The sequence below is a fragment of the Anser anser genome (assembly GCF_964211835.1).
Source record: "Anser anser genome assembly, chromosome: 1".
Classification (NCBI taxonomy): domain Eukaryota; kingdom Metazoa; phylum Chordata; class Aves; order Anseriformes; family Anatidae; genus Anser; species Anser anser.
Window position 1 is genome coordinate 110482778 of NC_139720.1, and position 14501 is coordinate 110497278.

Sequence of the window (14501 nt, forward strand, 5' to 3'; positions counted from 1 at the left end):
TATTTATTACTTTCTATATGGAACAGCTCTTTAAATGCACTGAGGTTGAATTAATATTTTATTCTCTGACTGGTCTCATTTCAGTTAAAGTCATGATTTTTGGAATAAGGTGGTACCTTCATAGGAATAATTACAGTAGAATCTCACTGATTCCAAGTATATTTACACTACAAATCTGGCTTCACTAAAATTCATGGAGTCCCTTTAGCATCTTTGCTGGAGCCCGGTATGCACCACAAGGATCATTGCTAAAGCACATGAAGTATATCTTGCACTGTCTTCTTCATTTAGACATCTCAGACATTTCAATATTTACAGATTAGAACAGATCTGGTTTATATAAGTACTAAATTAGATGGAAAGTCATTCTTTTTGGAAGAGGTGTTTTGTCATCCCTAGGTGAGTAATCATTGGTTTACTGAGAAGAAGATTGGTTATGTTTATTTTTAGAAAAAAAAAAAAACACTCTTAAAGATATTTTTGACTGCTATTAATCAGTATATTGAAATGTATAGAAATAAAAGGTCATTTCAGGAGTCAGATTTCAACTTCTAGTAGCATTCCATATGCTATGTAAGAATTTGGAAGATACTAAGCAAAATAAAGTTTCTGTAAATTTTAAAAGCTGGTACACTAATTCAGTTGCAAGATGCTGAGTATAAATGTTCAGCTAAAAGTTTCTAAGAGTAGGTCACTACAGCGGTCCTCTAAAACATTGGCATCTATACAAATGATAGTAAAAAAATCCTCATCCTTTTATAAACCTTAAGAATGGAAGGGGGAGGGAAACAAGAATTCAGACAGAAGGCAGACTTATTTGACATTGGTAATCTGTAAAAAGCTTGCTGCTGCTCTCAATATGGTTAGGAAAAACCATGGGGATGTTGCTTTTGTTTTGTTCATATTAAGATGTATTGTAGTTAAAAGCTGAATTCTGACAGAAAAATGTCTTACAGATAACTGCTATAAATATTTTAACTTAAAGAAAGTACATCTGGAGATCAATATGATCCTAGTGAACATGAAGGGATGTAGAAAATGCCACTTCTGACATCTCATCTAGTCATCTAAGCTCCATGTATACTGAGTGGTGTGAAAAGGTATTTTTAGGGTGTAATCCCTCTCAGCTGCCAAGGATGACTTTTACAGCTGTGCTCTAACGCTGTCTAATGCTTCTCTCCACTAACAAGGAGTCTGCCACTTAATCAGGTGGGACATCTTTAGTGTTGTTCAAAGTTAGATGAGATCAAACACATTCCCAGTGCATAACTTCCTAATGCAGCACCACCTGGGAAATGCAGAGTTTCAGATACATACAGATTATTCTGACCTCAACAACTGTCTGATGCATCTCTCTCTTCCCTTCTCTCTCTCCTCTACAAACCACAAGCCATCTGCCACAGCAAAACTGGCAAATAACATAAGATTCTATGCCTTAGTCTAGGCAGACTTCCTATTACTGGGTGCTCACCTGAATCACTGGTACTTTATGTCAGAAATGAACTGGGCACAGTGTTTTGACAGGTGATTATTTGTAAGTTTCAGGGTATTGTTAAGAGGCCAGCTGTAAACATCTGAAAAGTGCAATAAAGCACAGGCAATGCACATTTTTGTTTAATCTTCATATGAAAGTAAATTGAATTCAGAGGAAGGAAGGAAGGAAGGAAGGAAGGAAGGAAGGAGGGCACAGATAAGTAGAGATACTATTTGCACAGCAAGTATTTTTGAAATATTTACTAATACTCAAGATCAATACCTCTTTTTGGTAAAGGTTCCCATGACCTTTGTGCAGCTGGAATTGTCTCCTCCACACACCCCGCACTTATCATACTGGAGCTTTGAACCGATGATGCCATCACAACCAGTTCGGATGCATTTTCCCCGGACGCAGACCGAATTACTGTACGGTCGACATTCAGTACCATCAGTTACCTAGGTAATCAAATGCCTGTTAGTTAAAAATTACCACAGGAAAAAAAAAAAAGTGAATCTCAAAAATAAATTTTGTGAATCTGACTGGGAAAAAAGTTACTTATTTACATGACCCATATAGAACAGAGTTCCTATCCTGGCAGCCCAGACTGAGTTTCACTAGCATTCACAGCACTAAAGCAGATGAAGTTTAGGCAGGGGCTGAAAGCAGTGACAGATGACTCTAGCATAAAACACTAAAATGACCCTGACTTTAATGATGAGCTTACAGTTTATTAGTAATAACAATATCAGTACTTGTAGATAGCCTCTCACTTGAGCATTTCAGTTCACCTTATTAATACATATATCCTCATAACATTTATAGTATAAGTGTAGGAGACATTTTAGTTCAAACTGCATCTGAGATAACAAACTGACCACAAGTCACATCTATGATAATTGGCTAAATAGTTTATATTAATTGGCTTTGTATGAGTTACTCTAGACTCCCTTAACATAACTCAGGGTAAAATTTATTCTTTTACTCATGGCACTCTGTCTCCTCCAAAAGCCACCAGACACACGGATGAGTCTGCAGGCAGAAACCCCTTTATCCACTAATGAAAAGAAACTAGTGCAGAATCCACTATCAGACCCGTATTTTTATGAACATGCATACTGAAATGTGAAAATACTTGACTAATTTCAGAGGTCAATTTTGGTCTTACTGTATAAGCTCTGGATCAAACCATTATATCTAATCACACATTTAAAACTTCGAATCATATGACTAACTTATTTTCGCTTGTTGTAGGGAAAGATTTCTAAGATAAAGGACACTTCTCAGCTTGAACATGAAGTCATGATTGAAGATGCCATTACCTTTTGAGAAAATACCACATAATAGCCAGTTCCTTTGGCTCGGCAGGTGAGCTTACAAACATCTCCAGGAAGCACTCCAGCATACTTGGGGACCCATTCAACAAACGTTTTGACACCCTTTGCATCAGACTGATAGCCATTCCTTGCTTCACACTGTTCTTGTCGAAAAGATTTAGCTGTAGAATTATTCAAATCATTAGTGATTATTGCAGACCATGCTGTAAAAATCATTATGCACTCACACCTATTATTCCAATTTCTTTTTAACTTAATTTTTGAAGTTATAACACTTCACCTCTTTTTAACTTTTTTTAGCAATCTTCCCATGCTATGAAGGACTAAAGCTAGCATGATGGTTCATTTTTCCAGGACAAATTTCTTTTCATTTCAATGTCCTTTCTGTCTGTGGTCAGTGTAGGGATGGGGGAAGAATTACCATATTGTATGAACGATTAATGTCTTGCCTTGGTAAGCACATTTTAGAGAAAATACAATAGATCTTTGTTGTTTCCTTTTTCAGTAGATGTTCAATATTTACTATCTATGAAAACAGAGGCTGGAGCAAGTATGTAACATACCATTTGCTGGGCAGGGTGCAACATTGCAGGAGCGATAGATGGCCCTCTTGCCAGTGCAGTACCGGCCATTGTTTCTAGGAGCTGGATTGTTGCAGTGACGATACGCAAACTGAACGCCTCCACCACAGGTACGGGAGCACTGTCCCCAAGGTCCCCAGGACCCCCAGTTACCATGGCTTGATGCCTGAAACATACAGAACAGTAGGAGGTAAGGGTGTGAACAAAGGTGCTAAATCTCAGAGACACTGATAGTGTTTCCCACAATTGAAAAGGCGCTTTCTTGGTCATTTTAATTGGGGATAAAAGGCTTTGGAGCCTTCTTTTTCCCAGTGAAATTTATTTCTGTCTTTTATCTGCAGATTGATGGCACCTGATTTGGCACTGTGCATGCAAGCGCGATCTAGGCCTTACTCTTAAAGCCAGCTTCAGCCCATTCATGAAAGACACACATGCACCAGAAATATGGACTATATTCTCATGTGCTGCTCTCTTATTTTTTGCTATTCCCACCAACAGGCCCCCATAAACTAGCTCCAAGAACATGTTCATAAGGCTACCTGCAAATAATAAATGCAATTATTATGATGAATAGGTATTGCTCTAAACAACATATACAAGCAATCTTAAGCATACCTCAGTGTTGAATTCTAAAGGACAAGAGACAAAATCCCTTATGTTGATGAGTTTTGTTTCCAAAGACCTACTTCACACACATGCTACAAATACAACAAACCACCCATAGTTTTGCCAAATGAATTACCTGTCCAAATTGCAGTAGTAGTCTCCTAAGTCTAAGTTTAGGTGATTGTTGCTGTTTTTCCCTTTGTAAATAAATCATATTGAATTTCAGAGTGTTTTAAAGGCAGTAAATGAAGGCATAAAACAAAAATGTTGGCAGGGAAAGTGGAGTAAAAGTTCCTTCTGAACCAACTAGTTAACGTTTCAAGAGTACTGGCAAGAGGTGGAGCCGTCAGATAGTTTGCAACTCTGCTATTTTGGCTCCCTAAATACAATATTGCAACAATTAACAGACATTGCATGAAGAAATATACCATTCTATAAAAAACAGTGTTATAAAGGCTGTAGCTTGATTTGAATGACTCGTATTTTGTAAGTATCTTCGCAAAGCTCTGCAAGTCTGTCTCTCTCCTGTAGGTATAACAGAAGGGGCAGTGCTACTTACTGTCTTCCAAGTTAATTTCAAAGCATTTGAACTGTGCAGTTGGCAATCTCATGAATCTGGCCACTCTCTTGAGCCTGGGGACTCTTAAGAGGTATTAAGTTGACAGAGGGGACTCTGTCACTGTACGTACAAACTATCTGATCCAGAAATTGTATCATGTATGAATTTCATTGGTCTTTCTCTTCACTAGAGTTAGGTCCCTGGAGACTTCTGGATGAGGGCTGTGAACTAAATTTACAGATTTAATTTACCTCAGAGTCCGTTGCCAAGAAGTCAGGAAGCTATGAATAGTTCCTTGAGAATCTTTCCACACATTCTGAGACCTGACTTATTGAATGGGTGAGTCCTCTAGTCTGAAGGGGTGCTCTCAGTTTTCCATGATCGAAGGCTTCCGTACTTCAAGAAGAAAACCTCCTGAATGAAACTTCCTGAAACTCAGTAGCATATTTCCTGCATCCCTTACCAGTAACACTCCAATTACATGCTAAAATATAAGGTAACTTTCAATCTGAGTTTTGTCAAGTCCCTTTCACTCCCACAAAAATCAGTGCCTTTGAGGGTTACTCCTTCTGAAATTCCCTAGGGTCATAGCAGGTAACTTACCGAGTAGTATTTTTTCTTGGTTTTGTCAACACATTTTCCCTGGAGGCATATCCTCCCTTTTCCACATGGTGTCCCTTCCACAGCAGGCAGCTTCTTAGTCAGACATACCATCTGACCTTGACGAACAACTGCACACCACAGGCGAGAGCACACATCCATACCGGGACACACTGTGTATTCAGATCCAAATGCCAATTTGCACTGACGAATGGCATCGTAGGTTTGCCCTGGAAGCTCCTCGGGGCCCAGGATCTGCTTTCTTGGTTGGTCCAGCAAACAGTTACCTAAAAGAGCAATACAATCTATTATTACTCATTACCTAGTTTTCTCTGCAGTGCTACAAGTCTGTCATTCATGTTACAAGAACTGATAATGACAGTGAACCTCATTCAAAGGACACTGATGTCAGTGGAAAGGCTCTCTGAGGTGTCATCAGGTTTTGTACAAGGTCATATTATTGCAACTGCTGTGTCTCCCAGGAGTATACCAGGTGCCAAGCTATTTCCAATCCAGGAGTGTAAACGAGTTTTATTCAGGTCTCTTTGCTCTTTCATTCTGTTTTCCTTTATTTGAATTGACTCCGAATACATTCCACTCTATCAATATGTGGAATCAATTTAAGGAATGATCAAGACTCATGGCAAAGTAAACAAAATTCCGATTTGAATTTTGAGCCAGAACATCCGTAATGCTGAGAAAGGGAAGCCAGAAAAATCACAAAGAACAGACATCTAGCCCATGAGGCACTTAAATACACTTCAATACAACCACCACCAACAAAAGAACCCACCACCAACAATAAAAACAAACAAACAAACGAACAAAACAGAAAAAGATCAAAGGGAAAACAGAAGTTGCATATCTAAACTAATGGTGGTGGTAAATCTGGACTGGGCTTCCCTTGTAAAGAATGATAGTTAGCAGCTTCTGGAATTAGCTTGAAGAGCGCTATAAATTTTATACAAAAATGCACTCACACACACACACACACACACACAAAAAAAAAAAGACAGACAAGGAAAAAATAGCATAAATATAAAATACAAAATTGAATATGTGTGTTGAGATACACTGCAGAAGTAAAAATCTGTCTGACACACTCTAAAAATGAGAATTTGCATCTAGGTTCTAGACAAGCTACTAATAGATTTTTTCTTTTTTTTTTTACTATTGAAAAAACTCAGTTGTTGACATGCAGAACTATTTATTCAGCATAACCTCTTTTACACCCCATGAAAGGGATATGTGGTCTGGGCCAGCTTCACTTATCCTTGGCCAAAATAACTTACCACAATTTACATCACTTTGCAACATACACCAGTATTCTTTGGTTGGATCATGAGTGAAAAAGGGCTATCTAGAAAAACTTCACTATTCAAACTAACTGGAACTGAAATTCAAGCTATAGCAGTGAATTTAAGTAAATCAAATACCCCATTACTCAATGCCTTGTGTTTTCCTTCCAGAACATACACTGTAGCTATTCTCTTTTTTTTTTTTTCCTCTTAAGGCTAAGGACAATTAGCCACATGAGCCAAAAAGTCTTTCTACATCATCGCTTACTACCAAAAAGTTATCTTGTTAAACTTGCTGTTCTATTTATCCTTTGCTGACCCAGATTTACTCTAGCCTTATCTTTCATCTGGATTATGCTAGCTTAAATAAAGACAAGGTGTGCCAATGCTAACTGATGAGCTGGGTACCATGAGATAAAGACAATTAAAACTATCCTAGCATTCAAAGTCTTTTATAGAATAAAATGTTAAAGACATGGTAAAAAGTGAGGAAGCGCAGATTTTTTTCTTCCTGGGGTTGTTAAAAATCTATTTTTTAAAAGCAAGAACAGCAATTCACTACATTATAATGTACAGAACATGTATGTACTACTACTCTCATTTTTTGTCCTCAGTATCAAAGAACATTAGGGTGCCTTGGTCTAGAGCAACATACTTGACTGATGACAGTATTAATCAAGACACCTCATTCTCTTTCCTCAGTGTTATGTGCAATATAGCCTGGAAGGCAGAATAAAATTTGTGCAGGAAGCAGATAACCAGGATATAAATTAATTTAAACAGAAATAGTCCTTTCTTTTTTTTTTTTTTTTTCAGGTTACAAAGAACACCAAACACTCTGACTAAACACAATAAATTGCAAGCAATAATACTACAGTCTAGTGGCTGGCATGACAATAAAGACAATTATTATCTTAGGAAAGAGTTGGCTAAAAACAGATGGAAATAAATGTCACTGTATTCTGGACACTAATTGAACATTTTCTTTCTAAATGTCAAACTGCTGTCTGGGGTCATCTTATGAGTGTAAAACAAATGGTGATATGATGATAACGATGATTAGAATTCTCAGAGTGGGCCTCAGGAGACCTTGATCATCCCCAGCCCTCCTGGTTGACCTTGGGTGAGACATTTATACTGAAATTTATTTAGCTGACCATAACTGTATGTAATGCTGGTGTCTTCAATTCAGTCAGCTGTCAGATGTTTTAGTAGTTAGTACAGGCAAATGAGCCTGTGGTGTAATTCAGTGCCACTAATGCAACTGATGACATCAAACCACTAATGCCATTGATGACACCCTTCCATGATGCGATAGGAACTTAAATATCCACTTTAGGTGTAGCTACCTACATAGCAAATATACACTTTTTATAAGATGAGTCCACTTATCAATACAACTTTCCAAATATATAAAATATGAATCTCAGTTCTTGACAAATGGATGTCACAAAATTCAAGAGTTAAGATGATGATGTTTGCTGTTGGAGTGGTATGGGGTGAGTATCTAAATCTATATGGATAACTTACTTAAAGCTTTGATACAACATTGACTACTTGTTTATAATAAAATACCACTCAAAGATCCAGGTTTCTGGACTTTATTCACATTTCATTCTGTTTAGTCATAAGGAGCAGCAGATGAAGTACTTCATATATTTACTTCCTCACACCAATACTGCCATGCCTGGTTTGTCACAAAGCACACTGCATAAGCTCATGCCCATTCAGACCAAAAGCACTGTGCAGAGTGCTTATGTTGCATATTAAAGAATGGAAGAGTCTCTTCTTGCTCAGTGTTTCCCATATAAACTTCCTGTGACTATACAAAAACCACTCACAAGCATCTTAAAAGAAAGCCTGGTATATGAAGACCTGCATTTTCTCATCCTTCTATTGTAACTGATATTTTGTGCCTTCTTTGACTACATTATGCCTGCAGCACTCCTCAAAATTACATCTGAATGGGTAATCTTTTTGTTCTCTGCTAGCAGCACTCGAGAGATATAGGATTTTCTCCTTTCAATGGGAAGACTGCAAAAGAGCACCTTATCTAAAACAAAAAGGGAGAGAAAGCATGGTAACTACACAAGTAGTAAGTAAGTACATCTGCCACAGCTAAGGAAAAAAAAAACTAAGAACCCCAAAAGCAGAAGTATGCTCATTCTGAAGGAAACATGGAAATATGGCACATTTGCGCTGTTTTATTATCAGCCCAAAGCAGTCTGAAAGGTGGCGTCATGCTCTACTAGGGTTCTGTGGCTTTTGGTATACTCAGTATGTGTTACAAATGAGAATTACAGAGCTATGGATTTATTCACTGGCTGGAAGAAAATAAAACCAGAAGCAGTTCCATTCCTTTAATAATGCATGTCCTCTCAGCACAATAATTTGAAGAAACTGCACTTTAAATCATTGACCATCATTATTTCATAGATTGTATTTGTGTTCTGCTAAGACAAATCTTTGATTTAAAATAAATAGCTAAAAATGATAAACTTCAACAGAAAAGGAAAACTCTTATGTAGACAATGTCTCTAAAGGCCTAATCTATCAAGAAAACAGATTTCCTAAAAATTGTAGTTTTGAAATTGTACCAATAGTGTCAGTAACAAAATTAGTTCACAGATCTGACTGGAAGCTCACATTTTCTGTGAGTTATTTCATCCTATTGATAACTCTTCGAGACTACACGCCTGAGTGGTAACTACTCATGAGTATCAGAAAGGGCAATATACCCTAACCCATCCGTTAACAAACTGACAGATCCTAAGCACTTTGTGTGCAGCAAAGAATACATGACTTTGTGAAAAGTGTCAGCAATGGAGGACTGCTAAACTTCTCGTGCAGGAAGGCAACACTCATGCTGAACATGGAGACCATAATGCAGCCCTGAAGGATTTGAAGCTCCTACCAACTTGTGCTGAAAAAAAATGGAAAAATTATATTTTTAGACCTGTAGGATAGTTTGTTACAGCCTCGTTTATTTCCATGTTGAGACTAGGATATGGATCATGGATAAGAGTCCAAATTTCGAGCATTCTGCATTGCAAACAAGCCAAAGGTGAGGTGTGTGGGAGAACACACTTTCTTTTTGTTACTGTTGGAGGAAGTAGCTGGCTGGATGCATAGGGAGGTGAAAAATCCAGATCACAAAAAAAGGAAAAAATGAATACAACATTTCAGTTTGGATAGGAGATGAACAGAAGAGAACAGATATAGATAGATAGACATATTCATAGATCTTTACACTTTGTACAGAGTTATATATGGGTGGTGAGGAAGGTCCCTTTTACACCCCAGAGAACACATACTGTAAAACTCCCAGGTGAGAAGAAAGGCAATGAATGTAACTAAACTCTAAAAGGAAAGATCTCTTCACATGTGGAAACTAACTTGGTAATATTAAGTCAATGCCAGAGCAATATGGACCATAAAATAGGACAGCACAGATTAATGGATCTAATAAAATTGGAGAGAAAAAATGAAGTCATTCTCCAGATAGGAGAAAAAAGGAGAAAGTATTTCAGAGAGCACTAAAATTAGCCAACACAATATTTAAAAGCAAAAACTTTACATTCAGCAGACTTACCACACTTTTTATCCATAAGTATTTCAGTTACCATAACAACTTGATCCATTCATTCAATTATGTCATTTTTATCTCAGCTTTTTGGAATTTGAATGGTTTAAGAACTGCAGTTGCTTTGGAAGCACAATGAAGACTTTAAAATTCATTTAAGAGTGCAGACTATACTTCATTATTACTACTTGTTGGAAAAAATGAAAGTTTTGTACTTATTCTCCAAAGGGTGAATGACATGTTTATCGAATATTGCTTATATGACTTGGAGGGTAAGCTGCTGGGGCAGAAGCAGACTTTTCTCATATACAGCATAGAAGAATCTTAATACTTGCTTATGGCTCCTCTAATAAACATAATAAATACTGTAATAATAAATGCTGTAAATGGTAAGAAGAACACATACCCTTTGCTCATATCTGTAGTCTAATGCTATGTAGACCATAGTAACCTCAATTGCTGTGAGGAAAAGGAATTTGCTTGTGTCCTCTGTTTAAAATACTCTCTGAACTCCTGTCTGTGGCATTAGGGAAGAAAAGTCTAATTTCATGTTTTAAAAAAAAAAAAACACTCAATTTTTCAAAACAAATTACTGCCAGCACACATTCCATCAACTCTTTTCTTTTCTCTTGCATTTGAACCATGCAAAGTGGGGGTGAGACCCTGACAGCCTTTTAGACCTTTGCCTTTTTTTGCAAGCACTTCCAAGATAGTCCTGAAGATGAGCAAGGAATGAAAAAGCTGGCATAAAATGTTCTTATTCCAAAAATGGACTGCAGCAAAAACTGACGCTAAGTGTGTGAAGCAAAAGATACATACCATGACCATCATCAAAAAACTCTGTTATAGTTGCTGAAGTGCACTTGGACCAGGGTTTGGAAGCATCAATGCTAGTCAGAATGGAGGACATAAGGCGCTTATCTTCCATGGAGCCAAAGTTCTCCTCACAAAATTTGGAGTCATCATGGGAAAGACCAAGCAAGTGGCCTGTAGAAATGAAACAAATAAATAAAATGAAATGATTATCCATAACAGTGTTTACCAGCTGGAGCTCATAGTCAAAGTAAAATGAAATGCATTATTTGTTCTCAAATTTCCAACAGCAGCCCAAAGCTGGCCACTTAAAATCTGGTATCTCTGCTCAAAAACAAAAAAGCTGTGATAGTTTATATCATTACATATAGCAATGCCAGCAGCTTATATGCCATCAAATTGTGCTGATTTAGATCTGATGAACACTACAGTGAACAGTACTTTTTTATATTAGCCATGAATTTAGTTCTCAATGTTTACCAAATCATCTGCAGCAAGAAAGACTAATACTTCACTCTGTAAAGAAGTTATGTGACTGTTTAGAAAGATGTTGCAGGATTTTTCTAAATGAACACAACAGCTTGTATTTATGGAGTAACTAAGCAAACCGTATGTGACTTCTTATACTGCACTCCATATTCAATTGTGAGCACCTGAATGAACATGAGTCAGCAGTGTGCTCAGGTGGCCAAGAAGGCCAACAGTAGCTGGCATTGTATCAGAAATAACATGGCCTGCAGGACTAAATAAATGATTGTCTCTCTGTACTCAGCTCTGTTGAAGCCACACCTTAAATGCTGTGTTCAATTTTGGGCCCTTCACTACAAGAAAGACATTGAGATGCTGGAGTGTGCCGAAAAGGGCAACAAAGCTGGTGAGGGGTCTGGAGGCCAAGTCTTTTGAGGAACGGTTGATGGAAATGGGATTATTTAGCCTACAGAAAAGGAGGCCTAGGGGAGACCTTATCTCTCTTTACACCTACCTCAGAGGAGGCTGTAGCAGAGTGGAGGCATCCTCTTTTCCCAAGCAACAAGTGATAGAACAAGAGGAAATGGCCTCAAGTTGCACCAGAGGAGGTTTAGGTTGAATATTATGAAAAAATTCTTCACTGAAAGGGTTGTGAGGCATTGGAAAAGGTTGCCCAGGGCAGTAGTTGAGTCACCGTCCTTTAGAGGTCTTTCCCACACTAAATGATTCTATGATTCTACCCTCTACAACACATCAAACAATCTGAATAATGTTTTCCAATAGCCTCTTCCATGTATCGTGCCTTATTTTGTGGGAGGGTGCTTTTTAGTATTGTTTTGGTTAGGGCTTTAGTTTTTATTTTTAAATGGATATATTATTGGGTATTTAGACTACAGAACACAAAACAATGTGAACACAGAACAGCACATGTTGTAACTTGCAAAAATCCTGAATATCTGGTAGAGTTCATTCCAGTGATAGATTATTTCCTGTAAGTGTGGCAGCAACTTTCACTGTAGTTCAAAGATCCCTACCTTCTCTAGCCTTTGGGCAACAATAACAGATTGTAGGCAACCCACTTTGTACCCTCTGTAAACATCCCGTTTAACATTTCCATGACCAGAATGGATTATCTCATTGCCAATTTACTATCCAAGAGGTAGAAGACTGAATGGATACCAAAGCTGGAGGGAGCTCAAGCCTGAACTTAACATTCACAGTCTTCAATGCAGCCCAGGAGATGGCTAGTTGGACATCCAGAGTTTGACCAAGAGGTCTTTAACAATAAAGGCAAAGACCACCAGCCCATCACAGCCACTGCAGAGGAATAAATCTGACATAGTTTTATGCTTTGGTATAACTGCTGTACCCTAGCTTAAAGGTGGCAAAAGTTGGAACACTGATGGCAGAATATCATACTCTGATATCCACAGTAATAGCCATGACAACAATAATAATAATTACAATGCCTACAATACAGACTGGAAAAAGCAGAATATCAGTAAATATCTATTTGCCTTATATAAATTTTCTGATATGTTGTTATCATCTGCTTTTGGAGAGAAGCCAAGAGGAAAGAGGAGGCAAAACTCACTGTCTAGCCATACTTGAGATTAGGAAAGTAGCTATCTGACCAGAAATATGTGGTAAGGTTGCAGAAGACCAGACATCATGGTTTCTGGCAGCCTTACTCCCAGTGATGCTGGGTTCCTGACCTAAGGATGGAACTACAAGAGATGTGACAAGAGGACCTTGATCTGTCATTTCAGTTCAACCAGTGATGACAAAGAGCAGCCAGTCTTACTTCCACAGCTACTGAATCCGCACTGGAGGGGAGGTGAGAAGGAGAACGAAGAGAGCATTTCTCTTTTTTTCCTCTCTTCTGCTGTGCACACATTATCATAGAATCATAGAATCATTAAGGTGGGAAAAGACCTTCAAGATCATCTGGTCTAACCATCAATTAACCAATATCAATCAACTACAGCTACTATTTGAAGAAAAGGCCCTGTACAATTATACATGATATCTAGAATTTATTCAAGCTACCTGGGTTAATGGTGATAAGAGTCAAATAATCAATACCCTTTCCTTTCCTTGCTGCTATTTGCTATTGCCATGCTGCACTGTAGCACCCACAAATATATTCCCACAAGAACACAGTGATTCAAACTTTCATACGAAAGGCATGTCTAATTACTCATATGTTTCATATGCTAGATTCAGGACTATTATTTTCTTATAGGTAAAAACACTTTCCTCTGGTGATACTTATTATATATGGGCCAAATAACGCTACTTTTATTTTGCATTGTCACACAGGCTGAATGTCAGCAGGTACACGTCAAGTTTCAATCTGATATAGCATTATAAAAATACCTGCTCTGAAGAGATGACATCTTTGTTTTATTTAAGCCAAAAGCTGGTGTTGAGCAAAAGAATTCACTAGTAGGACTATTATTTCAAACAGACACATTTCTCTGACAAAGTAACCAAATAATCAGTGCATCACTTCTAACTTCAAACAAATTCTCCGGGTGTCACAGGCTAAACATTTAATGAATCAGCAGTTACTGTGCCAATGAGGGCTACCTCCAACTTTGCCAAAGTCTTAATATGCTGGCAATGAATATCTTCAGGAAACGTGAAGATGGTGTTGGTTTTGGCTGCCTTTATATACGATGTTATCACTATGCTTGTATTCATGCTATTGCAGTGAATGGCACCAGGTCACACCTCATCTCTGAGAAGAACAACAAACACAGCTGACATGTTAATGAACCTCAACAAATGTCTAGTAGTAATATAACTAGAACAATTTTCTGCTGACATTACGTAACTCTTTGTAGCAAGTTTCATCAGTATTCTGCAAACATAAGCAAACATTTACTGTAGAGGGCTTTAGACTCATCCACTAACTTTTGTTGAGGTACCCCTGTATATACAGTGTGGTGCCACAGTTCGATCAGGTCTACATATACACTGTTTTGCTGAGTTCTTCAGGAGTTTCAGCCAGTTTCTTGTGATTTACTTGAATCTGTCCACTTGAATATGCATATATTTCCAACCAATTAAACAGAAATATTTGCACAAAATAAGCCCAACAAACATGAAAATACCACATTGATTAGACCTAAGTCTCACAATAGCAACCTTCTCTGAGACAGCTGGTATGCTTAAAG

At 37.8% G+C, this 14501-nt stretch overlaps 1 protein-coding gene across 1 annotated transcript in view; it reads right to left on the reverse strand.

Moving 5' to 3' along the window:
* The window catches only part of ADAMTS5 (ADAM metallopeptidase with thrombospondin type 1 motif 5), a 48467-nt gene that overhangs the window by 10042 nt on the left and 23924 nt on the right, over positions 1–14501 (reverse strand). Inside the window, exons 3-7 of the mRNA XM_083841452.1 lie at positions 10858–11025; positions 5161–5444; positions 3375–3558; positions 2797–2972; positions 1757–1932 (exon numbers count right to left, since the gene is read on the reverse strand). Coding sequence (XP_083697578.1) covers positions 1757–1932; positions 2797–2972; positions 3375–3558; positions 5161–5444; positions 10858–11025 — 988 coding nt within the window. The remainder of the gene's footprint in view (positions 1–1756; positions 1933–2796; positions 2973–3374; positions 3559–5160; positions 5445–10857; positions 11026–14501) is intronic.